General features: G+C 43.7%; 1 protein-coding gene across 1 annotated transcript; it reads left to right on the top strand.

Moving 5' to 3' along the window:
• Nucleotides 1-10: 10 nt before the first annotated feature.
• dipk2ab (divergent protein kinase domain 2Ab) lies at nt 11-27,179 on the top strand. The gene is made up of 4 exons (XM_078280450.1): nt 11-488; nt 6,135-7,029; nt 21,142-21,445; nt 24,706-27,179. Exons 2-4 carry the CDS (start codon nt 6,376-6,378, stop codon nt 25,050-25,052), a joined length of 1,305 nt encoding a protein of 434 aa, XP_078136576.1. The 5' UTR covers nt 11-488; nt 6,135-6,375; the 3' UTR covers nt 25,053-27,179.
• The last annotated feature ends 484 nt before the right edge of the window (nt 27,180-27,663 follow it).

The raw sequence follows: 27,663 nt of genomic DNA, 5'->3' as shown, positions 1-27,663 counted from the left end.
GGTAAAGAGGCTGGTGTTGAAAAGAGTCGAAACAGAACCTATTGTGGTGTTGGAGAGGAGTGAGTCGCTGCCTGAGAGAAGAAGAAAAGAGGCAATTCCGTGACCACAAAGGGACTCGTAATAAGCGGACAGATATGGACGTTAATGCACAACACAGACGCTGTTGTCCTTTGTGAAGAGGACCGCGTCGTCCAGTCGGAAAGATCTGGTATATGAAGAGTTAAGACTCGACAGCCCAACTGTTTATTTCAGCAGCTAGCAGGCTAACTGGCTAAATACCTAGGAGCTAGAATTGGGAAGCCCGTGTGAGTTTGCTTGATAGAGATCTCCGTTGATCTTTGAAAAAGCTGTTTTCGGTTTAGTTATTCTCGGCGGTGATTTGAAGTATCCGCCGCCCGCCTCGTAAGTAGCCGCAACTTTAAAGAATGATATCAACTGAGCGCTAAGCATTACACACTACTACAGAACCGGAGAGGAAAGTCATACAGGTTTGTTACAGTTTTTCTTCCTCTCTTTGCATTGAACTAAGTCTTTAATAATACGAATTGGGACAATGTAATTTTAAGAATATTTTTTGCACCCGCCACTTGATTCATTGGCTAATAAAACAAAAGCTCTAACAAATGTCTCTCTTTTTTTTTTTTTTTTTTTTTAAGTATGTAACGTTACTAACATGCGAGCACGCTTGACACTTAAATCGTGTTGCTACCACCAGACACGATGAAATGATAAGATCAAGTAATATACGACAGTGTTTTCTTTTTTTAGAAACCATGTCTCTTATCAGATGACCACATGGGACAGGAGGTTTATTATTACTACTATTAGAGCTGCTGGTGATGTTATTTGTTACAACACAACTATCTTTGGCATCTCAAAATGACCGTTTAGTATATTACCAGCCAATATATTTTTCTTCTTTTCATTACAGAACATAAGTCATGTCCATCACAGGTACCAATACACAACTTAATGACGACTACAAAATAACAGAATGCACAAAACTACAATGGATTCCTTTGGTCATTTGTATGCAGAGCATACTGTATATTATAGCAGCAACATTGGTGTTAAGCATTGCTTCCTATTTACTTTAGCACTGTAGTTTTTGACTACTCAGGTTAATTTACCTCAACAAGTCTCCATTTGGCCAGTTTGATTTGGATTGATTTGCCCATCAGACAGACAGACAGGCTCAGACGTTGAAAATAAAAGCGTGATTTGCAATAACCGCTAAACTGGCTTTGACTATTAGATTTCTGTGACTGTACACTCTTTGCAAACTTCTGCCCTTGATTTCTTCAAAGGAAAAATAGATTACCACAACTGTTCAGAGAAAGTCTATAATAAGTCCTTAGGAATTTCTTTACAGTCTAATGAATAGAACAGGCTGCTTAGATTTAATTTTTCCATAACAGGAGACTAATTGTGGAGCCTTTCTGCAAGGTTAGTCGACAAGGGAAATATGAAAGTAGAAAGTGATACACTGAAGACTTTCTGCTGGTGGTTGATTTGAATGTTTCTCAGCGCTCAGCAGGGGGACGGCTTGTAATTGTAGCCTAAAAGCTCCCACAGGAGCAGTATATTTTAGTTTTTGACCTCAAAACTCCCCAAATCAAACTTGGATTAAGCATCTTCTACAACAGATGGGGCTACATTAGGAGTGACCTTAAATTAAACGATACATGTCAGGTAATCAGTTTTATTCCCCCCCCACTCCAAACATATTTCCCATTTGTTTAAAGTGAAGCTTGTTTTGACAGCTTGTTTAATCGGTCCAAGTGTAGCTTCGCTTGGATGACACATTTTTTTCGTAATGGCATTAACATGATATTTATATGTATGGCAACTTTTCAAACTTCTTAAGTGTGATGCTGGCTTGTGAACATGTGCAGCTGTTTGAATTAAACAAAAACAGTTGAAGAATCCAGAGCAAGTCTCCTTCTGCTGCATCAGTTTGGTGCAAAGCAGATACCATTGATAGTCTCATTAAAACCTCTACAGTTTGGTTTGCGCCCGAGATGAATGGACTAATGTTCATGTGGCGCTGCTGCTAATTGGTGCTTATATTCTGAGGACTCCATTTTCCATTAGGCATGCAAATGTTACGGTCATTTATATCTATCCATCACTGTCTATGTGTTTGCTGTACTAAGACTATCCGGCTGTGGCTGAATGTTTTTTTTTTATCAAACATTATTGACTTCCTCAGTCGATAACCTTGGCAACAGTAGTTCCTCTCTCCAGCTAGAACCGCGCATTGCAATGAAAGGGGGGGGCTTTTCTGAGCTTTGAGTAGGGCTTGGTGGTAATACAGGCGTTCACCATGGGCATACATGTGTATGTGTGCGTCCATTCAGAGATAGAGAACTGCTACTCTGTATTCTAGTGATCTCTTTCCATTCATTTCCATCACAAGAGCAATAACTCCAAGTTTCTCTCACCTCACTGTCCATTAGCTGTATATCAGTTGTCTCTTTTCTCTCCATTTCTTTCTATTTTTCCAACCCATCTACTGTATTCCAGTCCTTTTCAACACTTTCTTTTTGCATTTCCAGGGGAATTAATCAAGCATGTTCATGTGTGGCTTTACATCATTATATCATAATGAAGTTTAGCCTCAGGTGCAGCGAAGGAAATGGGTTAGCCCGAGAGTAGCTTTGCCCTCGTACACCATTATCGGAAACCAGCTTTACACAATGAGCTGTGGAAAAGATTATTCAAGATGGACATTTTCTTTTCCACCTCTTCTTTCTTATCTGGGTTGTTATGTCAAAATCAGTATAAAATAATATAAGTTTTAATAAAAGTTGAAAAATATATATATATATATATATATATATATATATATATATATATATATATATATAATATAAAAATTATTTTTTTCTGTTTTAAGCCAAAATGGGGCCTATTGCTTCATCTTGCGCCTTTTCTGTCCCAGTAATGAGCCATTTTGTGGCTCTTAACATCTGCCAAACTTGGAACATTTTGAATGCGAGACTCATCTCCCATGCATGAGGAGTCAGGCATCCTTTGATTTGCCCTCTTTTCTTTGCCTCTCTTTCGGAGCGCTCACCACAGTACTTCTGTAGACTGAGTACGCTGAAAAACTTTCTTACCCCAGTTTTGGCAGTGGCTGTGTATGATGCGAGGTAATTTGGTGCTTACTCTAAACATGATTTTCCTCATCGTATTGTGCATCCCCCTTTCTCGCAGAGTGCAGAAGGAGCAGAGGCACCGTGGGGTAGGAATGGAGGAGGGCGGCTAACTTTAAACATACGTTTTCTGTGGGCACGATGAGGTTTGTCCAAAAGAAAACACTGCTTCAAATTTCACTGCCCTTCTATACCGGTGGGTAACATCTGTGTTAGAATACAAAGCATCTTGCTTTAATTTAGAGCTTGGAGTGAACTTTACCCTTGTCAAAAACCTAAGTAGGCAACCTTGAGCTTGATACAGTCTGCCTTCTTCTCTGCCTGTCCTGTTTAATAACTCTCAGCCTTTGGCTGGCATGCAGCAAAAGACAGCGAGGGAGTTAAATAGTTTTGCAGGTGTACAATTCACAAGAAGCTGTCTAGTGGGTTAATTACCAGGGAAAAATATCCCCGTCTTAAATTACCACGCATTCTTCCAATAAAACTGAATGTGTCGGTCTTATTCACATTATTACTCTGAGTGTAGCTGCAGCAGCAGCAGGCTATTAAAAACTCTAATCTAGTAGCATTTCAATTCTTATACTCGCCTGCTTCATGCTAAACTAAAGTGCAGGATCAAGGATAAGCCATCGGTGGCCGATTTGTGCATGTCATTGTCAACATTTTAAACATGTCAACACTTGTATCTCATTAACAGAAACAAAATGAAGTGTGTGGCTTATCCTTTCACTTCAGCAATTAGTACGGTCATTGACATAATCCCATGTAACGCTCCAAAGGTAATTGAGGTCTAACAGTTTCTCTGGAGAGGAGGAAGAAGCTATGTATTCTCCCTGTGTTTTAGCCGCCAGCTCATGACTCTCAGTACTCCGCAGTGTCCAGGTCTTGTTCGGGGCTTGTTCCAGCTTGCCCTAGCTCTCTGTTGCTTTCTTTGAAGGATGAAGGGGGTGATCATCTTCTCGGCCTGTTTGAGGTTATGTTTTGTCATCTTTGAGCCGTTTGCTGATCCTAGTAAAATCTTATATCTGCTCCAAAGATCTTGCAGCCACATCTGTGCTGCGACTGCCTGTGTTAGATGCTAAATAGCACTTGAACTGAGATCTTATAGCAACGGGATATTCCGTTTTTTTCCCCTCAAGCAATCTGCTTCCTCTTGCTCCCTGTAGTAGTAGAAGGCGGCACAAGGCAAACATCCTTCCTTTTGGCTCCTATTGAAGTTGTGTTTTTTTTTTTTTTGGGGGGCGGGGTTCTTCGTACATACTTTTGTTTCTTTATTTCCCATCTCCCAATCCATCTTTCTTTTCCAATTTATAATATTATCTTGTAGAATTTGAATGAATTCTTCCCAGACACTTTTAAATGGTGTTTATTTTTCTTCTTTCCTTTAGCTCATTCTGATTGGGTCAGCTGAGAGGTTAGGCCTACTTGATTATTGTTCATTTATAACACTGGAGGCATTTTTGTCAGCTCGATGTGGACCTACAGTTTCTTTTATTTAGCTTGCCCGATATAATGCTGTTTCAGACTAAATGCACGAAGAATTATCTTTTTGTGCTGTATTTTTATTTTTAATTTTTTTTGCTTTTTTGATTCTGAGATATCTCTGATTAATGTGGGCATGGAGTAGTATATTTAAAACGTGTCCTCTAAATAATTCATTCGCAAAGCCTACATTTATCATTTTATTATTGTGCTGTTCATTGTAATGATAAAATAAATGAATAAATGCCAACCCATGTCTTTATCCCTCTTATTTATTTACTTATCAATGAAGGTGTGTGTCCGTGTGTGTGTGTGTCCGTCCGTCCGTTTGTCCCCTATTTGGATATGGTCTATTTATACATTAGTGATGTTGGCCTGATCTGCTCAAGGTATTTTCAGACAGATGTGTGAGGTAAGAACTAGTGTATTCAGCTTCTTATCTGACACTCCACAGCCACACAAATGCACATGTCACACAACCGCTGCTCTCGTGGCCGCCTCAAGCCCCCGTGTCTTTCCAGATCCCAGCCACTTCGATCTGAAAGCAAAATGCAAGGAACACGCACACTAATCACACTAGTCGTTAGCCATGCCCTCTCAAGTCAGCTGTCCTAATAGGCATGTCCTAATGAGCTTTAATTGAGGATGGCTCATTTGCATGGCCTGAGTCATTGTCTTTCTTAAAGCGACTTATACGATTTAAAAGACTCATTGCTTAAAAGCTGATTGGGAGGGTCTAACATGGTTTCATCGTGGGCAGACTACGGGGGGCTCCTGATCCTTCTGAGGCCATTGTTCGTGTACTGTAAGCCCAGATTGTTGTCTTCCTTCCATGCTTCGTTCTCAACATTCCCTTCTCTGCTGACATCGATATATGCCTAATGGAGGTATTCACAGATCATCTCTCTCACCCCCTCAACTACAGACGTTATTTTAGTGACACCAGCCATTTTCAAAGAAACAACTTCAAAGCTTGATTAAAACGAAGCAGGGCAACTCTGATCAAAGGTTAAATTACGCACAGCATAGCTCTCTTCACAATGCAAAGGGAGTTTTCTCCATTTGAAGCGAGAAGGGGGGTGGAGCGGGATCCAGATTTCTGAGCTGGGTGTAACTTGCGGTATGCAGACAGCTATTATAGATAGACGGTTATTTTGCTGTGCATTGAAAGAAAAGTGATGGTGCTTTTGTTGGTGGCAGAGAAAGAGCCTTGAGTAATCGTCCTCGCAGGGCAGCACATTTTATTTTATACTAAGAGAAGATGTACATTTCCTACTTTTTACTTTTATTTGTCTTTTTATTTTTTTTAGATCAATTTTTTATTAGCACCATTTATCATAAAAAAAATGAAACCCAAGCACTTAACTCCCCAGGAAGTTCAGTTGACTGTTAGATCAACCTTTTCCACTGCATGTTTTCCGTGTCATGAAATGTAGCTTTTTGATTTTCTCTGATGTAATGAGTTCCCCTCTCCATTTCTTTGCTTGATTTCAGGCCTGCTGGCTCGAGGTTGCACACTAACGCCAAGAAGGGAGAACATGACTCACTGGCCTCTGCCAGAGACTGGCACGGGGCAGCTGTGTCAACCTCGCCCCTGCCTGCTGCTCTAGAAGCTACCCCGGTACATCATGACGGAGAGGCATTGAGGTTTGCTCCCTGACGATCATCTCAATACCTCTCCTCATCCTCCTCCTCCCTATCCCTCAAGAACCCCCGCCCCTGCCTCGTCCCCATCATGCTGCGCTTCCTTCCTCTCAAACTTGGCCGCCTGTACCGCTGTCTGAAGCTCTTACTGGTTGTTGGGTTGTTTGTCATCTTGTTGATGAACACCCACAGCCTGTTTGCCTCCTTCCAGAAGAATGAGCTCACCGACAGACGCTTCATCAACCTCAACAAGTGTCCCGCCTGCTTTGGCACCAGCTGGTGCCGCAAGTTCATGAACGGCCAGGTTTCCTTTGAAACCTGGGGTCGCCTGCGATTCCTAGACGTTTTCAATGTCAAGAATGTTTACTTTGCTCAGTACGGTGAGCCCAGGGAGGGCACCCGTCGTGTAGTGCTGAAACGGCTCGGCTCCAATCAGGAGCTGGCTGAGATAGACCAGAAAATCTGCAAGAGGGCCACAGGCCGGCCGCGCTGTGACCTCATCCAGGCAATGTACAAGACAGAATTTTCCCGGATCAACGGTGATGTTCGTCTGCTTACTCCAGAGGTGGTGGAGGGCTGGTCTGACCTGGTGCACTGCCCCTCTCAGAGGCTGCTGGACCGCGTGGTCCGCAGGTATGCAGAGACCAAAGACTCGGGCAGCTTTCTGCTAAAGAACCTCAAAGACACGGAGCGAATGCAGCTGCTGATGACCCTGGCATTCAACCCGGAACCGCTCGTACTACAGGTACTGTTATTCTGTGTTTTCAATGTTTTCAGGACAGGAGCTGTAGTGATGTTTGACTATTACGGTCTTTGAAGAAAATATTCTGTCTGTCAGCTGATCTGTGGCACCAGGTGTTTTCAGAGCTGCTGATAAAGCCCGGCTCCTGGATTACCTTTGCAAATCACATACCGTGCAAACTAGTCGCTTTTGGGCGAAAAATCGCCGTTTTGAATGGGAAAATGTCATCCAATGTCATGACCATCCACATTTGGGGGGGGGGGGGTCCAAGACCCAGTGCTAATATACGGCACCGGCCTTAACACATGCCTTAACGACCGTTATCTACCGGCCCGAATAGCAACGCGGATTTAGGTGCCACTTAAATGCCTGCGCTTCTCTCTGATGCTCCGAAAGCGGACGTTAGAGGGAACTGAAACATTGCCGCACGGGACGCTAGTTAACACTACACTTGACAGCGGGGGGGGGAAGGAAGGAGGAGAAGGAAGGAAGGAGGAGAAGGAAGAAGGAGGAGAAGGAGGAGGAGGAGGAGGAGGAGGATCATCATCACCACCTTTTTCAGCCCTTTTGAGTTTGCAGGTATGAAATCAAGCCAGGGTGTTGGCCCACAAAGCCCTCAGCAAATAACAGGGTGGGAAATCCTCCTTGTCCTTCCTCTTCCATAGATCTGAGATGAGCCATTACACCCTCCCCTAAACTCTAGGCTACATCGACACTACGCGTCCGCTATCTGGAGCACGAATATTCCCCTGCTTGATTATAGAAGGGTTTAAGAGCTGTGGCCTCCCAAAAGATGAGAGATTTTTGCTGGCGGCAATACTGCATATTTAACACTATATGTAGGGCAGTTTTGAATTATTGAAGAATGCATCTGTAAATGGTCGAAGTTGTTTTTAATTTTAATATACGTCCGTGTCCACTGGATTCTCTTCATTTGTGGGAGACAGCACATGGAGGGATCTCTTACGGGGCTGCTAAGTGGAATTAGTAACTATTTTCTTCCAAAATGAAAGCTGTTTTTTTTTTTTTAAAGTTTTGACCTAGAACCAAGATTTAGTTACATTTTACAACCTGATGAACTGACAAAAACCCAAGACATTGTTGCTTTAAGTCTTTTTTTATGTTTTGATGCAACTGTGACAGGTTGAGCATTGCATTTTTGAAATTCGCGTTACAGTTGGTCTAATTATAATATTGTGCTGCAACATTAGAAATATTTAATTGGACATAGAGCCAATGGTACATGCTGCCAAAATCAAAGGTGTGCCTGTTAAACTTGTCTTGCTTTGACACCAGGTTAGGCGTAAAAGTACAACTCATCTCTATTCTGTCATCCTGCATGGCAAAGCAGACATCAGCAGCCTTATAACATATACCATATGTCCCCCTACTTTTCCCTCAATGATTTACAAGCAGCCAGTCAATTTCAATTTCAATCCGGCATTGGCCGCGTCAGAACAACAATGGTCATGGCCCATGTAGACATTCGATAACTTATGCTGACCTTCAACCCCCAGACGTAAGACCGGACACCTCCAGGCCTTTCAGAGGACAAAAGGCGAGATCAGCCTTTTAGTCCGGTCAATCTATAAAATCTGATTAGCCTTGTGGGTTCGCTTGCCCTCCCCCTCCGTTCCTTTTCTCCTTTTTTCTTTCTCATTTTGTCTTTCTTCCATCTGTGTCATCCACTCCTATATTTTCCCGTCCGCTTGTGTATGCTCCACAAACTTTGCCCAGATAATTCCATCAGTGTTTTTTAATGCCATTATGCCCCAATTCAGAGGCTCGATGAATCACACCCCCCCCCCCCCAAAATCCTTATCTCGCACACAGCTGCAGACATTGCACACCAACACATAATGCCCTCTCATAAATTGTGGATCTCATGCTGAAACTTGTGACCTGCGGCAGGTATAAGAAAGAACTATAGGGTCCATATGCACCAGAACAGTGGTAACAGATTGTAGTTGGATTGTGTGAATGGGTATGTAATACAAAGAAATGTGCCAGACATCTCAGAGGTTCACAGTGCCTTGACTGTTCATCAGCATCACTGAACTCAAAAGATGAGAACATTTGCTGAGAGACTGGAGACCCTATACACGAGGTTGGGCAGCAGTAGACCATAAAGAATTAATGGTGTCTATAGAGATTGAATAGGAGACGTGCTGTACTAAAACACCTTGGGCTCCCTCCTCCTGTGTGGGGACTGGTTTTAACAAAAGGTAGAGGAATGTGGGCTGAGCTTTATGACCAGTTATTTAATGAAACCTGATCCGTATTTCAGCTATTTATCATGCTGCCTTGTTGTCAGGCCTAGAGCGATGTTTTATTTTGCTTGGTTGTAATCACCTCTTCAGTAAGTTGGATAGGCCAGTATCACTCGGTGTAAAGTTGCTATATTTTGTGTAAATTATTTCTTACTGTCATTGGTTGCCAGTGCTGTGGGTTTTGGGTCTCTTTCCTCTGGCTTTATACAGTAGAATAACATTTCTGCCATCTGCTCAGTGAGCTGCACTCCTACAATGGCTTGTGTTTCCAGTCTTTTGAAGCCACAGGCAGTAAATCGGCCCCGTTTCACTATGAGAAACCAGACCTTCTTTGTCAGTGGGAAACAATCTGCTGTGTTGTTTCGGGTCTGTCCAACAATGTGTTGTCTGTGTGCTTTGCGGTACACAAGTGTTCACTCATACGTAGATACACACACACACACACACACACACACACACACACACACACACACACACACACACACCGCCCCACTCCTGTGTCACATGGAAGACAATTTGCCTTTGGGGAATAAATATTTTTGGAAGGCGAAATGACGACAGCCAAACAAGAAAATCCTTTCGCAATGATGCGTACCTAAGGTAACGTCATCTGTCTTTCTCTCACCGCACGGAAGTCGTGACGGCTCGTTTTAAATGCACCGTTTCTGAATACGGGCTGTGGTCATTTCTTTGTGGATTGAGCGTTTTGATACTTTCACAGTTTTATATAGCACCTCGACCTGCTTTCTAACCAAAATACCTGGAAATCTCACTTTACAATATTTGACCTTTTTTTTTTTAAGGTTTCACAGATAAGTTGGCCCGGAAAGATTTTTCTGCTACTGTGATAAATCTACTTGTGTTAAAGGGTTGTCTCTTTTATCAAATCTGATTAGCCTTGTGTGTTCGCTTGCCTCCTTTTTTTTTCTCATTTTGTCTTTCTTCCGTCTGTGTCATTCTTGATGCTGTTTAATTTTACTTCTCATTCGACTGTAACCTGGTTTGCATGAAAAGTGAGCAATAAATTATTCTCATTTTTGCCGGCTGGAAGCTTATTTGCCATACTTGGCTTCTCTCTTTCCGACTAGATGACTCACTGATTCATCAGGTGATGGTTGTGTTTGATGGAGTACATCTGGCCCAACCTTAAATTAGTTTGATTTAGCCTAGTCCTCCTTCCAAATCATTAAGCTCGGTGAGTTAGCCAGGAGCATGTGACTGTGCTTGCACCCTTTTTGGTCCTCAGCCCTGTCTTGCTCAGTGAAGCTGAGAATAAGAAGTGACAGGCCTGTGGGGTTAACTCAGTCATCTCCTCCAGACTCAAATCTGTGCTCTCCCAGACATCTCTCTCTCTCTCTCTCTCCCCCCCCCCCCCTTTTTTTATTACCGCCTCTCCCCACCTTCCACTGAAGCACCTCCTCATTCAACACACCGTCCTCACCTGACACAGACATACTTGTCAGAAGGCATGAACTGCTCACGCAACACCGTCTGTTTTACCCAGAACACAGGCGACTTGACACGGATACTAAATCGGAGAAGAGACGGATGAGAGAGATTAGATGGATGACCTTATCTCCTATTCCTCCTAAGATTTGACAGCCGCATTTTAACGCAAATGTGAAAGTAAACATTCACAGCACTTTGAGCAAACACACTAGCAGCTTGTTTGAATCTTTAAAATGGGGGGATGCCTCTTTGGTATGCTGTTGATTTAATGAGGCTCTGCATAATCTATTATGATGCTCATCCACTTTGGGAAGCTAAGCCAAAGTAAATAGTATAAGTTCAGAGGTTTTCTTGGCACAAAGTAAAGCAAAGGTGGTAATTTGATTTGATGGAACAGCTGAGCCTTGATATATTTTTTTTTAATAGGAAAATGAATTTAATCAGATCATAAGTAGATGTGCAACCTGCCTACACCTGCTGGAGGAGTTAAACAATCGTATAACTATATCATTTGAAAAAATATAGTGATTTGGTGTTGACATGTTTTTTAAATGGACAAACACTCATTACGAATAAATTATTTTTACAGCTTGGCGAATAAAATATACATTTTACAGTGTTTTCCACAGGTTGAGAATTTACTTGCGGTGGTGTGTGGCGCGGGATGTGACGGCACGGCACATAATGGCTGGGTTTATTAATAATGGGTTCAGTTATAAACTAGTCAAAACGAAGGTGAAAACCATGACTACATAACATTATCAGATAATTTAGAAAGAAATAACTATTTACATATTAAACAAATTAGACTAAAACATGATACAGATGAAAATATTGCGACACTGTGCGGCATCTGACACAATTTCAGCGTAGTTATTAAGGCTGTACGATATGAGGAAAATATGCGATATGCCCTAACGTTGAATATCGCGACAATGATATAACTTGTGATAAATAAACAGATATTAAAATGTAGTCTACTCAGTCCTGCATTTCTGCTGCTTTCAGTATTTTGCTAAAATACAACAACTTGCTCATTCAATTTTAAACAAATGACAAATTAGCCATGATGTTTTTTGTCAATTAAATTATATTATTTTTTATTTATTTATTTTTATTTTTTTGTGAAGGTTGAATCGTTAACATTTCCAAATTGGAAAGAAAATTAAATTTTATCTACCTGGGCGGGTCTCAATTTACCTGGGCGGTGCGCCGAAGTAGAACCTATGTATAGGGTGATAGAATGCAAAACTGATTTTACCTTGTCATAGTTGAATAACGACAGTTCAGTGGGTAACTAGGACATACATAGAAGCTCAAAATCCCATTGATATATAATATATATAATTATATATTGATAATCTCACATTTTGAAACTGCCGCTGAAAACGGGCGAATCTCAACAAAGCTGGAAGTTGACGTCAGCATCTCAACTCCTAGTCTTTGTCACGCCCCAACATTTGCATAGGCTACACCACTGACCTGAGGTCAGCTTAGTCTTCTGAATCTAGCTAGGTCATGCAGATATCCAGAGGTCCGCTATTTAATTACTAAATTCACTTCTGAGACTTTTTTTATGTGAGAAATCAACTATGTAGAGGTCAAATATGGGCCGTTTTACGAAAATGTATGGCTAATTGCAAATTTTGTCCGACTGTGTGTCGCAGTTCAGCAGGAGCTCAGCAGGCTACGTAACAGCGGCCGGTGCTGCCTCGCCGCCCAGCGTGTCCTACTTCATAGACTCCGGCTCGCTGTGAGCTAGCTGGATCTTCGTCACGAAGGGAAGCCCGCGTCGCTCCATACCCGCGCAAAGTCACCGGTTCTGGGTTACTGGACTACAAAATGCCGAGGCCCTGATGAGCTCCAGGGCCTGCAGCTAGCCGCGATTCATAGGATTGAAGGGACAGTAGCAGCTAACAAAATCCCTAATGTTCACAAAAATTCATTAAATTGAAATCGGACACCATTGTTAGCTTTATAAGACCTTGGGGTAGATGTTATGTAAGTGGCGTGACGAAATTCAAACTGTAAATATACGAAAGTTATGCCGAAAGTGTAGCAACGATCTTTTCCCATAGGATTAAATGGGACACATAGCCTAGCTTGCAGTTCCGGAGCTCCACGGAGCCCGAGCCCCGGTCGTCCAGTAACCGAGAAACGGTGACTTTCACTGGGTATGGAGGTTGCCACTTTCTCGTCAGACTGTGGAGCTCCTAAAGTCCGACACGTCTTACTAAATTTGCAATTGGCCATCAATTTTCGTAAAACGGCCCATATTTGATCTTTATATAGTTGATTTCTCGCTTAAAAAAGTCTCAGAAGTGAATTTAATAACGAAATAGCCCGACAAACAATGTATACCTTTGCAGTGTCTGAAATATGAGACCTTCTGTCTCGTCTCCAATGCGTTTCTATGTGGTTCGCTCAAACCAATCAGCGCGCAGCTCATCTAAATATTCATGAGCATACCATATTTGGAAGAAAAGCTCTTGTTCCAAATAGAGCCATATTCACAGGGTAGTTAACGGGCCTAATTAAATAGCATTTGGGCAATTTTCAGCCCAACCAATGTTACATACCCTATTAGGAGACCTTAAGGAACAGTGTGAAATACCCCATACAATCATTCTATCACCCCTTTAAAACCAGAAAAACAGGAACACCTTTACAATCTAATGCATTACAATAAAACAGCCCTGCAATAAACCTTTTATTAAGATTAAGATCATTTTAAGTCTGTGTCAGAGGCTATACAGGTAGTTGGTGGTATTGAATTGCATAAAACTAAAAAATATTTTCTGTTCAAATTATATTATTATAAAAACAAAGTGTGAAATGAGAGTTTTGTGAGTTAAGATGGATGTTGTGGTCACAAAATGTCTACAATATTGTATAATAAAAAGAAACTCATTATTGCCCACATGGTCATGTTCTGACAAAGGATACAGAGTTTGAGCCTTTTTATATTGTCTTTGCAGAAAAAACTCTGCAATCTCATGGTCTGGCTTTCTGGGCCATGCCTCTTTACAAAGAGGATCAAAGCCTGTTTTGTTTTGAGTTTCATTTCTTTTCATTTAATCACAGACACTGCATGCTATCCCAGCTTAAGTGAGATCTTTCTGTCTCTAAGGCCGGCTCAGTGGCTGAGGTCCACCGGTAAATAGTATTTAAATTGCTAGTCTGTGATTACAACCTTTTGTTTTTGGTTTGACACATAAGAGAAGAGGTTGTGTACGCTGCTTAACCTTGCTTCAAGTGCTCCCGAACCCCCTTTCATTATTCTTATAGGCCTTTTGTGTACAGACTGAATCCTGTTAGGATAAGACAGGGAGTTATCTGGGCCTGACTCCCCTCTTTTGGCTGCCCTCGCTGGATCGAGGCCCTGGTGGAAAGGAGAGAAGGAGGAGAAGGAGTGGAGGGTTTGTGTGAGTGTGTGTTGTACAAACCAGAGTCTTGTGGTGTTTTCCCCATTTGAATGAGCCAGCCTGCTTGTGTTACCATAATCCTTTCTCTCTTTCTACCGCTCTCCAAAAACACACACACACACACACACACACACACACACACACACACACACGCATGGCAGCTGTGTTTGGTTAGGTAAATGCCTGTGGCTGAAGCCCCCAACACCCCTTCACTTATCCCACCCACAAGCTCCTTTTTTAGAATTCAACCCCCACCCCCAGCTTCCTACTGTTACAGCCCACACTCCAACCTACCTCATGCCCAGCTCCTAGAGAGCTGACACCAACCCGATTATCGGCCGTCGGACAGTCTGGCGAGGTCGGTGACTCGAGTCTGCTCGGTGTGTTCCGTGCCATCGTCCGTTGGAGGAGCCGTCGGCCTTCATTTTGGCCGACCCAACATATTCAGTCGGAGACAGGGCAGTCGGGACTCACCCGGAAATGGCAAGCCTTTTCCGGGTGAGCCGAAAAATGAGCCTCTCAAAATCGGACAAATCTTTTAAACTAACCTTTGTCGCTCTGAAATGAAGACAGATTCAGCAACTGCACGGCCTATTTCTCGCTTAAAATGTTTTCAGAAACACGTTTCGGTGAACTATTTTGGTACAATATGAGATCGTATTCTGAACAAGCCGCCATGACAGTCTGGCTGTGAATTTCCGGAGAAAAAAGACCCACATGACGCGTTCGTCCTATCAGCTGCCGGTTTTCATTTTCTGGGAAACGATACAGAGAAGCGCCACCTGCTGCTATGGAGACGTGTTACGTTTCGCGCACGCTCAAGTCAGCGTCCCCTCAGTGTGTTTTGAGGCATTTTTTTGGACCTCGGGGACCCGACTGATCAGTCCGACTGCCTTTTCTGCCGACGGTCGGCCGTCTGGTTGGTGTGTAAGCACCTTAAGACACAGTTCTGCAACGCTGGAGTCTAACCCCGTTCACAACTCTCCCTGTTTGCCCTGTTCTGCAAAGATGTTAGAGTGCAGGGTCAGTGACAACAGTCTCCCTGCTCACTACTTCCTCGGCTGCCCCCAAAATAATTGGCGCCTGCTCTGAAATACACATCCCTTGATGTAGGCCTCAAACCCACAGCCCTCAGGTCTAAGGCCAAGATTCACTTGGCTTCCTCCGCGGCCGTGTGGGCAGCAATACCACCTAGACTGAGTCAACACCACTGCCTATGACTTAATACGTTCCTCGTCATCCAGTGGTGGGGATTTATGAGGTGGCTCTGTGCACAGTGGCTCAGGTTCAGGTCGGCAAAGGGTTTCGGTTATCAGCTATCAGTGGAGTGTATGCTAGCAACCCCGAGCTGCACTGCCCTCTGCTCTCATTCCTCTTCCTGCTCTCATTCTCTCTATAGAGCAAACGCCTGCAGAACTCAAAGACGTAGCTAACCCATTTCTATCACTGCATGGCAGAGCTCACTGAATCATTTGCACACTCTTTCGTGTTGCACAAGCCGTCTGTACGTGGTCTTACTTGGTCTATCTACCTGACCTCCTTGGTTTTGATTTCTCACCGGAGCTCAGTGTTCACACATGCACACGGACACACACACACACACACACACACACGCACCCAGCAGTCCTTTCTAGTTTCTGTCTTCTTCGTTCAATTCTTTTTTCTGTTTTTCCCAAGACTGCTTCCAGCTCTACAGACTGTGCACTCTTTGAACCGCATGTCTGGTAAAGAGAGAGGCAAGGCCTTTGCTAAATTCAGATACACAGTCTCCATCTCTCTCTACTCTTCTTTCTCCTCTACAGAGAGACACACATACTCTCTCCTCAGCCTGGTGCTCTGACTAGGCATTTCCTGGCTCCCATGTCTGGAACCGACAGCATCACTGCCCTATATTGCAGGTTTTCGGGGTGGAACAAAGAGCAAGGGAGAAGCGGGGTTAGCAGGAGAAGCAGCAGCAGCAGCAGGAGACGAGAGCAAAAGAGAAGAAAGGGATAGCGCCATGTGTGCCAGGATGAGGAGTTAGCGCCCGCTGCCCTGTGGGGCCTGAGCTCTCGCTGCGAACTAACCAACTGGATTTTAAACTTAAATGGCCAGCAAAATTCCAGACGGGGCTCACCACACATCCTCCAGACACGCAAGGTCACCAGGAGAGCTATACAGAAAAATGACGTTTCAAGTCCTGCTCGGCAGCCCTAGCCTTGCGGAGCAGATGTGACTCTTTAATGCTATAAGCCCCTTTTGATAAACTGGCTAAATAATGTTCATTTTGGAACATCAGGGTTAAAAGTTATTGTGTTTAACTGAATGCGTCAGTCCGCCACGCTTTACCTTTTGATCCCGGGACTCTTGACTAGTCCTGTCCCAACTTGTTTGCTATGATGCGGTGGGATTTTGTTGAGGACAGAAAATGTTGAGAATTTACACCACACCCTGCTCAGGGCTTTAACAAGCTGCACACATGAAACACCTCTGTGGCAAACTACTAATTTCCTTTTTTTGCTGTAAGTAGCTGTGGTTGCGGGATGAGGGCAACTGGTTCTCTTTAAATCTTGCGTTCGTAAACCCTGATGTGTGTCCACCGGATATGCGTGTGTGCGTCTGTGTATGTGTGTTTGATGGACCAGTGTTCTTTGCAAACCAGCCAAGGCTATATCTTGGGAGTCGCTCATGTTTACTCTGCCTCTGAATAGAGGTTGTTATCAGCCCTGGTCACGTTGCATGTTCTCATTCACATGCACTTGGATACAGTTTCACATAGACGCACACAAACACACATGCAAACGCGCACAAAGAACCTCTTTGGAACTCTCTCGCACACACACACACACACACACACACACACACACACACACACACACACATGCCCACGCCCTCCCCTGAGTCGCCCAGTAGAAGGGCATGTCTTTGTCAGCAGATGTCAGGACGCAGGTGTGTGTTCCTCTGCCTCTCGCTCCATTCGTTTCATCCTCTTCTCCAGAGGCTGCCCATTTGTCTGTGGCCCTGTTTCATTTCAGCCCACTCCAATCTCTCCCCAAGAGGATGCCAGTGTGTCTGTTGTATTACAGGGAGGGTAGGGGAGTGGGAAGCACAAACACCCCCCCCAGTGAATGGTCCTGTAGTGCACCCGCACAACCTTTTAAGATTAGATTAGTTAGACTTGAGCCTAGAAGTCACCGTGAGGTCGTCTGTAATGAGACAATTCTGTTTTGGTCTGTTTTCCACCCTCGCTTTCGTTGTCCCCAGAGCCAGGCTCAATTATTTCTGTAACACTGCAAGAAACGCTAGCAGAAAAATGTGTTCGGAAAATAAGAAGAGCATTTGGCGCCAGGTTTTATAAGTTAAAGGTTTTGCTAAGCAGAAGATAAAAAGTAATCCAATGACAGGAACAAGAAGTGATAAGACCATTTTTTTTTAAAGCAGTAAAAGTTGCTGAGATGTGACATTGGCAATTTTGCACCCTCAGCATTTTTTTCAATAGCATAACATCATCGAGAGACCACTGGTAAAATTCACTACCTGTGCAGTCCCCACACATACAAGCGCGCACACATACAGTACCTCCCAATTCTGCTAAGAGAGTGCAGTGGATGTAGTATTAGGCTGAGCTTTCCAATTTATTTCGTCCACTCCCCCCCTCAACGCCTCATTGCGGACATTAATGACTTCAGCAGAGTAACCGTTTAAAGAGCGCTAAGGGAGAATGATTGGTAGGACACTTGGAGTATTTATCAAGCTCTGCAACAGGCGAGTTTGAATCCAAAGCTCATGTGCCCACTTCCATGTGCCTGCCTACACTGTTCAGTAGTTCTCACCTTTAGACTTATTGCATATAAAAACCTAAATATGGAAAGCTCATAAAAATGGGTACGAGTTGTGAAGACCGCTGTAATTGACGCAGTGCAATGAGCCTGTCAGAGCAGTGAATGAGCAACATCTATGTTAAGACCCGCGGACGAGGGCCGGACAGACATGAAGGTGTTCTCATAACAGCCGTTGACAGTGTCTGAAAGTAGCCTTTGGCATTCATCCCTCTCCTCCCTCCCATCAGCCACCCCCCCCATCTGCCATCGCTCTACTTTTGCTCCCATTCAGGCTGCAACCTGACAACAAAGAGAGGGATGTGTTTAGCAGGCAGGTCTTTGCTGGTTTATTCCTCCTGTCCACTGGAGCGGAGAAGTGAAAGACACTCTTGTTTGTCTCTTCTGTTTGCTGTCTCCATCATATTCTCTCTCTCGCTCTCTCTCTCTCTCTCTCTTCTTTCTTTTTCTCTCTTTCTTTCTCTTCTTTCTCTCCTTCTCTTTTGCTCTCTGTCTCCCCACCACCACCCCCTTCCCCACATTTATCCATCCACCCTGAAGGGGTGAGTGAGGGAGGATGGTGTTTTACAAAGCAGGTTTAGCCGTAAGATTGGACAGGCTAAGTTTTGTCAACAAGACCAAGAGCCGCTTAGATTTGCAGCAACATAAAGCAATCGGAGGCTTGTATCTGGGTCAAAGGGAAGCGGGCCTAATGGGTATGTACCACCAGCTGATCCAGTTTCAAGCTAATCTGTCTATACCAACTTCAGAAATTAGTAAGCCATTTTAGGTATTTAGCCTGTATAGTCTCTAATCCTAAATAGGAATTTAGGAATGCCCATTGACTCACAACATCTCAGTAGTCTGGGATTGTCTCCTTTCCAGCCTGTATTTGGGAGTGAAGTGAGCCCACCATTATCCTTTGTTTCTTACTATGTGCTGGAACCTTTCACTTTTTGAGACATATCTACTTCCTCAGATTCCCCTTCCTGTAAAGTCTGCTATATCAGAAAATATAGAGGTAGGCTATTAAGCCAAGAGTTTTTGGGGGAAGTTGGGGTGAGTCGTTGCCAAGTCTAAGGATGACAGGCACAGACAGCCAGGCTGCTGGAAGCCAGTAGTTTCCTGGACAGACTTTTGTCTGGCCCAAAATTGATTGGGTCTCCTTATGGAAATGGGTTCGACCAAGACTGCATTGGATGCAACTTATCATTGTCCTCCCCTCTTGGTGGTGGATCTTTCTTAAAACGGATGGGAACAGGAGATACGCCTATGGGATAGATTTACACCGCAGGCAGTAAAAGTCTGTTTCGCTGTAGATTGTAAAAGAGTTGTGACTCATTGTTGCATCGAGATCTTGATTTTTCATCCTTTAAAATGTGTTTGTCCAGTCAAGGACCCATTGCAAGGCATCCTTAGCCTTCACTTAAAATTGCATTCAGCTTGTTGCACCTGGTACTATAGCACAGGTGGGATCTGTATGCTTTGGCCTTCAATACATTTACCAAATGATAGCCTAGTCAAGGGATGTAATAAAGGAGCTTAAAAGCAGCATAGTTTGAGGAGTGTCTGAGAACAAATGTCTCAACACTAGTCAATGCTGCAAAAGTGAACCGTCAAATCGCTGCATAGCCATTGGTTCACCAAACCGTGTTATTTATTTATTTTTTGTCACATTCACGCCCTCTCTATGTGGCACAGGTCCAGCTGTTGTCTTTGAGATACAGCAGCTGGGTAGCCGGCGAGAGGGGGTCAAATTTTTTAGATTATTTGTATTTCATTAAAATTTAAAGGGAGTTGGAGAAGCCATGCATATTTAAAATCACCCATCTCTAAATAAATGAAAGCTGGTGAAGTATTAAGTTACAGCAATTGTAAAGTGAGACTTAACCGTCATAGTAGTTCCCACCTTACCTGCAGTGGCATGGTGTGTTCCCTGCCATATCTCCGATGCAATTGGGTTTCAGAAAGGGAGGGCTACTGAGGCTCCTGTGAAACATGAGCGCTTCTGATTCTCTGTCTGTGTCTGAGTGGCGGCTGCCTGCCAGAAACGACAGCCGAGGAGAGATTTGTTACATAGGAATTGTGGGCTATCATTAAGCTAGCATATGGCTGGGGGTTTATTGTAAAAGATTATCACTTGTAGCGGAACTCATATGGGCTGCGAAAAAAAAAGAAGGAATATTTTATTTGTCAACCTGCGTGGCAATGAAATGGACCAGGAGAAAAGAAAGCGATGTATGGAAAGTGTGAGACACCTGAGCTCACAGAGGTAGAGATGGAAGCAGTAGATTTACAGAATCCAGTCCCTTAGTGGCCTGGCACGTTTGCCAAATGCAGCTGCTTCACGCCCAACTCATTTAAGGTGTGCGTGTGAATGTGTGTGTGTTCAGACGTTACCACTTGGCTTTGAGTGATTGCAGACAATGGTGCGTGTGTGCATGTTCTTGTTTGACCTCAATAAAGTCGAGTAAAGCTGAGCGAGAGATTAGGGTTTTGTGCAGCAGCAGTGATACCACATCCTGCTAGCTGTATTACCATGTTGTTATTATTAATCAGTTTTAACCTTGCAATACACAGGGATTTCTTGTCAGCATGCCCACACTGAATTTACTCGGTTAGCCAGCATCATGCAGCAGTTTAAATCGCCCTGCTGCTGCATCACAACACATAAGGCTTCCCTGCTAACTGCTGCTACCACAGGTCGCCTCCTATCAGTTCTCTGGAAGCACTGAGTGTAGCAGCGTACATCAGCTCATAGCTGTGGGGCATTAACACAAACTGGCTCGTTTCGCTTTTATTACATTTAATCCGTTATACCCAGTGCTGGCTCCGTCTCACGTGATCCTCTGGCAGATTTTCAACTATTGTGCTTAGAATTGTGAATCAAAAATTACCCAGGGCTGCACACAGCAACTTTGTATTTGATGTTGGGGGTTTTTTTTTCTCCCTTTGTCTCTATTTAGAAACTGGTTTCTGTGCAAGTTAAACAAATATTTTCTGACAGTGTGAAGGTTCTCTTAATTTATGTTCGCCTTTGCTTTTCAAAGCCAATGGGGGTATTTCTGTTTTTCTTTCAGCCAACTCTACATTACACAGCCTTCTTCAACCCTACTTCTTTTATCTAGGTTTTTAAATCAACGTTTTCTGTTGTCATCTGTTTGTCCTTCCCAGAGCTTTCCATCAGACGAAGGGTGGCCATTCGCCAAGTACCTCGGAGCGTGTGGGCGGATGGTAGCTGTCAACTACGTGGGCGAGGAGCTGTGGAGCTTCTACAACGCACCCTGGGAGAAGAGGGTAGACTTGGCGCGCCAGCTCATGGACATTGCCGAGCAGCTCACCAACAACGACTTTGAGTTTGCCCTCTACCTGCTCGATGTCAGCTTCGACAACTTTGCCGTCGGCCCACGGGACGGAAAGGTCATCGTTGTTGATGCCGAGAATGTTCTCGTGGCAGACAAAAGGCTGATCAAGCAGAGTGAGTGGCAGCGTCCAGTATTACGTGTGTGTGTGTGTGTGTGTGTGTGTGTGTGTGTGATGCCTAGCACAGCTTATTATCCCAGTTTCTATGGCAATTCCATGTGTGTTACACCTTTTAAACATTACCACCTCTGGAGCTACATAGGAAGATAAATGCTGCTCATCTTTACACAACAGTATTTATATTTGCATTTAAGACTGTCACGCTCAACTTATGGAAATGTCATTGGTGGTTTTATACTCGTATAAGCTTGATGCTTTACTAAAACTGTAAGTGATGATTAACCATATTTTTCCTCCTTTCCAACTGTTTATCATTCCTCAAAAGCCAAAGTGTGATTCAAACACTGTTGCTTGGTGTGAACCCTCTGGAAAACACTGCACTGTATGTCAAAACTATAACTACCAACTGTAGGTTATGAGGCAGGTTCGAGGAAAGATCTCAAGGGATAGTTTCCTCTTTTCTAAGAATACACTCCTCCAACACCCCTTGTGCTTCCAACACACTCGTCCCCATCAAAGAAAAGAGTTTGGATAACAAGCCATCTCCGCTGCCCTAGTTTCTTTTTTTTTGCCTCTCAGAATAAACCTCATAACAAGGACATGGAGAGCTATACATCACACACTCAGTGTGGCAGTTTGCTACCCCTCAGTCCCCCTTCCTAGGGCTACTTCAAAGAGAGGGATGACCACCCAGTCAGACTTGGATTTATCCCTTCTTGCAGGAATCCTATTAGAGTGATAAACTGTTGTGTCACTAGGTGTGGAGGTACCACCCCTCTTGTGCCGCGTGTGTGTGCTCGTGTGCGTGTGCGTGTGTGTGTGTGTGAGATAAGTTTTGTTATTTAGGGGGAAGTATTGTGATGCCACTTTGCACATTACAAGATCTAACACCAGGAAACCGCATATAGATGTGTTTACATATCGAGGCACTACATGCACTGTAGTTTTTCCCCTTGAGTTTGTACTTGGTTTCCTGTGTGATTATGTTGCTGTGTGTGCAAGCCTACTCAAAAGTGTGAATATTCACCTTATTTTGCTAATAACTGCAATTTCCCACACCCCCCCCCCTCCCCCCTTCCCGTCACAGTAGCCCTTAGCAAGTCTCGAAGCACAATCCAGGTTGAGACTCCCTTTGTTTGGCCGACACATTTAGAGCTTGACAATGCAAGCTGCTTACCCTGGCCAATTCAGAGTTTAAGCCTCAAGAATGTTTACGCGCTTCTCGCGTGTTTGTGTGTCTGATCTGTTTGTGTGTGTGTGTGTGTGTGTGTGTGTGTGTGTCTGTCAAGTTCCGAAGAAGAGGGATGACGGCAATAATGAGTATTGCGAGGTCACGGCCATGTGTCGGACAGCAGCAGGAAACAGGCGCGGTAACCTCCCAAGGCTCCACAAGCGGAGAATCCAATCCCTACAATTAGAGCGTGAGATTGAAAGCGAGTTAAAGTGTGTAGTGCGAATCTCATCAGTGTAAACTGAGGCCAATTGATTTGCAAATCAAACACGCAGAAAGCCGCGCACAGTTCCACTCTCTCGTTAGGGGCATCCATATCGATGCTGCGGGTTTCAGGCGAGATAAAACGCATGCCTTGTTTAAGTTGTGCCGCACGCTGTGTATTTGCACAGTCCAGTGGTGCGAAAGGAGCCATTCCCCATCATTGAGTTTATAGTGTTTGAGGATGGTTGCACCCCCAGTGTTTTTTGGAAACGCATGCTGTATAATGTAACACACACTTCACTCACTCACACTTCTGTCCTCAACACAAACGCACACAAATGCAACAGCACTTGAAACCCATACACACTCTTTCTCTCACAATTAATAATGCACTCTAACACAGGCATGCATTGTTAAAACTGGCTGGTTCTCTTGAATGCCACTAGTAAGGCCACGCTAACAAGCATTTCAGGCCCAATGTCCCTTCTGAGTGCAGCCCTGGGAAGGCAGAGCAGTGAGATGACTGTATACAAGTCCGGCCTGAGCTCCTTAACATGTAAGGTGCAGGAGACGGGCGAGGCGGCCTACCCCAGCCACTGCTCTCCCACTCATTTGAATTGGAAATTATTTAGTTTGCTTTGGAAATGTTCTAGCTTTATTACGCTCAGGCCTGCTGTAAGAGTGGAACAGAGGGCATCTGGGTGCAAGTAAATAGACGTCAGACTTCAGACAAAGTAATTTTTTGTGTGTGTGTGTCTCACACTCTCCTGATGCCGTCTGTCAATCAGTGCTGAGGTGTGATGCATGGCAAGCTCTGAAACATTAATTGCTTTCACCTCACCTTGCTGCTTGTGCGCACACATTTTTATATGGGTATGTGTGTGCACGCTCATGGTGTGCATACACACGCAGATCCATCTCCATCACCCTCACTGATTGAGGTTGATGTGCCCCTCCTTTTTGGGGGGGCCTCAGGGGCCCCTCGCTAACAGGGCAGCGTGGATGGTTTGATTGAGTTGTTCTGATGAGCCAGAAGATAAGTGCATTACAACGCTGATACACTGATCATGTGTTTGCGTCCTCTGGGTTCCCACCCCCACACCTCCACACCCTCCCAACACTGTTATTGATCTGCTTTTTAATGCACACACCAATAGCACTCTCATCATGCCAGGTCATTTTCTTGGCTCCCTCCATTCCCAACACAATCCTCTAAAGAGAAAAAGCAATGTGAAATGAGCTAGAGAGAGAATTTTATTTGCTCAATAAATCTGGAAAGTTGTTTATTTCTGTCAAATGAAACTGTAGATGAGTTGTTTGGCTGTGTGCTTTGAGAAACAATTTCCTGTTAGTGCCTGTGGGATGTCAAAAATGGCACCAATGCCTTTTTTGGCTAATTTCTTGGCTAATAATCTGCACAAACCTTTACAAAAATATTTTTTCTTCACGGTTATGCAGTCAAACAGTTGTCATCACTCAGTATCAGCTTCAAACTTCCCATGCTTTTCTACATATTAGTTAACAGTTAAAAAAAGCCATATAAAATGTAAACTGCAGGTTGGTTGGAACTACTAAGCGATATGCAAAAAAAATATAAATGTATGTTGCTCTTTTGGTTTGCAAGACCCACATATTCCGACCTCATTACATATTCACCTGACAAAGGCTGTAAGAAACGAGCTTACGACCCAATAAACACTTTTATATATTTCAAATGAATGTTGTGCATCTACGACTATATTGATATTACTGACTGTTTTTATGATCAGTATGCTTTTATTGCGGTGTGTTCATTTAACTGTCTCCCTGTCTCCCTGCAGACAAGCCAGAAAACTATGACGCGTGGTACGAGAGCCGGTTTGAGGAGTGCGACAGGGAGGCCTGCCTGTCTTTCTCCAAGGACTCCCTTTGTTCCAGGGTCACAGTGGACCACAACTACTATGCCGTGTGCCAGAACCTGCTGTCGCGGTACGCTACATGGCGGGGCACCACTGGAGGCCTCCTCCACGACCCCCCTGCCCACATAGCCAAAGATGGACAACTCGAGACCCTGCTGGACGAGTGCACCAGGCCCAAAAAGCGCTACGGCCGCTTCCAGGCGGCCAAGGAACTGCGTGAATACCTCACACAGCTAGCTGCCGCTTCCTCCTCTGCCACGGCCAGGTAATGAATGGAGCCGGCGTTAGCCTGACACACTGAGAGACTGGATCCTGTACTCTTTATCTCTGAACTCTTGAGATCCTGGTTCTTGTACATGATGTCATTCGCTCCCCTTTGTGCACTGGAGCAGGAAGGTGTGAAGAGGTCTTGCATCAGGAAGTGTAAGAATCAAAACTTCAAAGCAGATTTGTTAAAGCTCTAGCTTTTACCTGACTTTGCTTCTGTGTGAAAGAGCAGTGTGGCGCTAAGAGATTCTGGTTAGAACCAGGATAGAGAGGGGATAGAGGCAACCTCTCCTCTCCCAGGGTGGGCTGCCATCCTTGGGGGAGGTGAGAAAGGGCTCTGGTAAACGCATCCTTCACTGGAACCGAGGCTACCGCAAACCAGAGCATCCAAGCAACAACAGCGTCATCGCACAGCCCTGACCACATTCATCGTCCTGTTCACTCCTCAATCCATCACAACTGTTGTGTTTTATAACATTGAATCTTAACACCAGTTTCATTTTGCCCCCAGGATGTCTTTTTTTATTTTATTTTTTATTCTATTCAGGGCTGAATTTAAGTACATGGGTGCGTTTACATTTTTGCTATGCCATGGCTTTTTTCACCCTCTGTAGCATGGCTGCAGGGAAGGCGGAGGTAGCATGAATCTCCTGCTGTCAGGCAGCAGGGAAGGCCAAACTACAGCAGGTAGAGAGGAAAGGCGGAGAGTTGGGGGTTTGGTTTTTTTATGCCGGAGAAAAAGAAAACCCTTGGCGGCTATACAAGTCTAATTTCCTGCTACTCCAATCAATCACTTGATTTCCAGGTTCCAGGATTGTGGTCTTTTTTGTGTGTTTTTTTTTTCTTTCTTCCCTTTCTATAGGAAACCAAGAGAATGAGACAGCTGCACATAGGAAAAGGAAGGGAATAATTGGACATTGGTGGTCCCTTGATGCAGATGTGCCTATACCAAAGAGGCTATATGTAATATTAAGAACCCTGAGCAGTACAGAGTGACAGCACCTTTCCCTCCAGTTGTTCCCCAATAGAGCTCTCCTAAGCAACCGTAATGTGTACACAATCCTATATGAGCTGGCAGGCCTGCATTCTGATTTATTTATTTTTTCCTAATCCGAAGTCAAAGATTGGACATTGTTAATGTCACATAGCCCCCTCTGCTTTGTTAACCTCCCATATGATTAATAAATGATGATCGAATAGGCCTCAGCATGCTTTTCTGTTACATTGTAAAAAAACATCACGACTAAATGAAAGGGGGGGAAATATAGTGATTCTTAAGAGGGCTAGAAAACACAATAAAACAGCATTGTAGTGACCTTGAGTGCCGAATTCTCTTTAAATGTCTAATTGATAAATAAATCTAATTTTCAAACTGAAGATATCCTGAATTACTTCCTCGCTCCATAAATGGCTTATGACCTGCACTTTTAAATTTTGCAGCCCGGAAATTTCTGTTGAATATTTAAACACTTGCCACTTAGAGGTTGGGTTGATTTTTGCACTCAGTGGACCAACGAATTAAAGCGTAATTACAAATACAGGCTCATTTGGTAATGGATTATGAGAGATCTTAAAACAAAAGAATTCCCTCTTTGGCTCCATATGTTCTGTATTTTATCTGTCTTGATGTTGTTAATCAGACGCTAAATGCCCAGTGGAGTGTTGTGTAGCACGGTCAACAGACAGCCCAATAAGCAAGTAAATATGAGCCACTCCATCTGCGGGGAAACTAGAAAGCACAACAGTTGCTTTTTCGCCTTCTCCACGACCCGAGGAGCTGACATGACCCATGTCAGTTAGGAAATGCAATAAAGTGAAGTTTGGCTAACAGATTTCTGGTTTTGAGCCTCCCTTTCCTTTGTTGTGTCAGATACATTTTTGCTTCCCCTGTATGGAGGACGTTGAATCTGGAGGGATTTGTACGTGCGTAACTGTCCACTTTTGTACTGTCATTTTCTTTTGAGTATTATATCAGCATTGTCTGATTTTTTCCTGTGCCTTTCATTCAAAAGTTGTATTTACAACTTTTAGTGGGTTTAAATATTAAAATAAATGAAGATATATAGATATATAGATATATATATCTATGTATATCTATATATATATACATATAGAGATATATACACTTACGCTCTGTGTGGACTCTTCTTTGTATCTGTCTCAATCTTTTTTTATTATTTCCCATGTAAGTTAGAGGCGATTTGGCTCTAGTTCATATTGTCTTTTTAAAATTTGATTCAGTGTGACACAGCTGGGTGTCGGTGTTTGCCAATTCCTATTACTTTTTTTCCTCATTCCTCCTTGGTTTTGATCTTTTCATATCTTCATCTTTCCCCTAATTTGGATCCTAGCCCGAGTTCCCTTTGTTGTGCTCTTCACTCAACTAGGATGCGAGTCCTTCACTTTTATCCATATTTGGGGAAATCATTTTTGTAACAGTTTACTGTGTCTGTGTTGAATATCGTGTGCCATTTTCACAAGGAAATTGGAAGCCTAACATTCAGAGGAGCTTTAGTTATATAAAAAAAAAGTGTGTGTGCACCTGTCTGTCTAACTGACTGACTAGTGTTACGGTATGAGGGTGTAATGATCTGTATTTTTTTGGGGAGACAA

The sequence above is a fragment of the Sander vitreus genome, chromosome 22 (assembly GCF_031162955.1).
Source record: "Sander vitreus isolate 19-12246 chromosome 22, sanVit1, whole genome shotgun sequence".
NCBI classification, from domain to species: Eukaryota; Metazoa; Chordata; class Actinopteri; order Perciformes; family Percidae; genus Sander; species Sander vitreus.
Note: the sequence above shows the minus strand (reverse complement) of the source record. Positions and strands in the feature narration are given on the sequence as shown.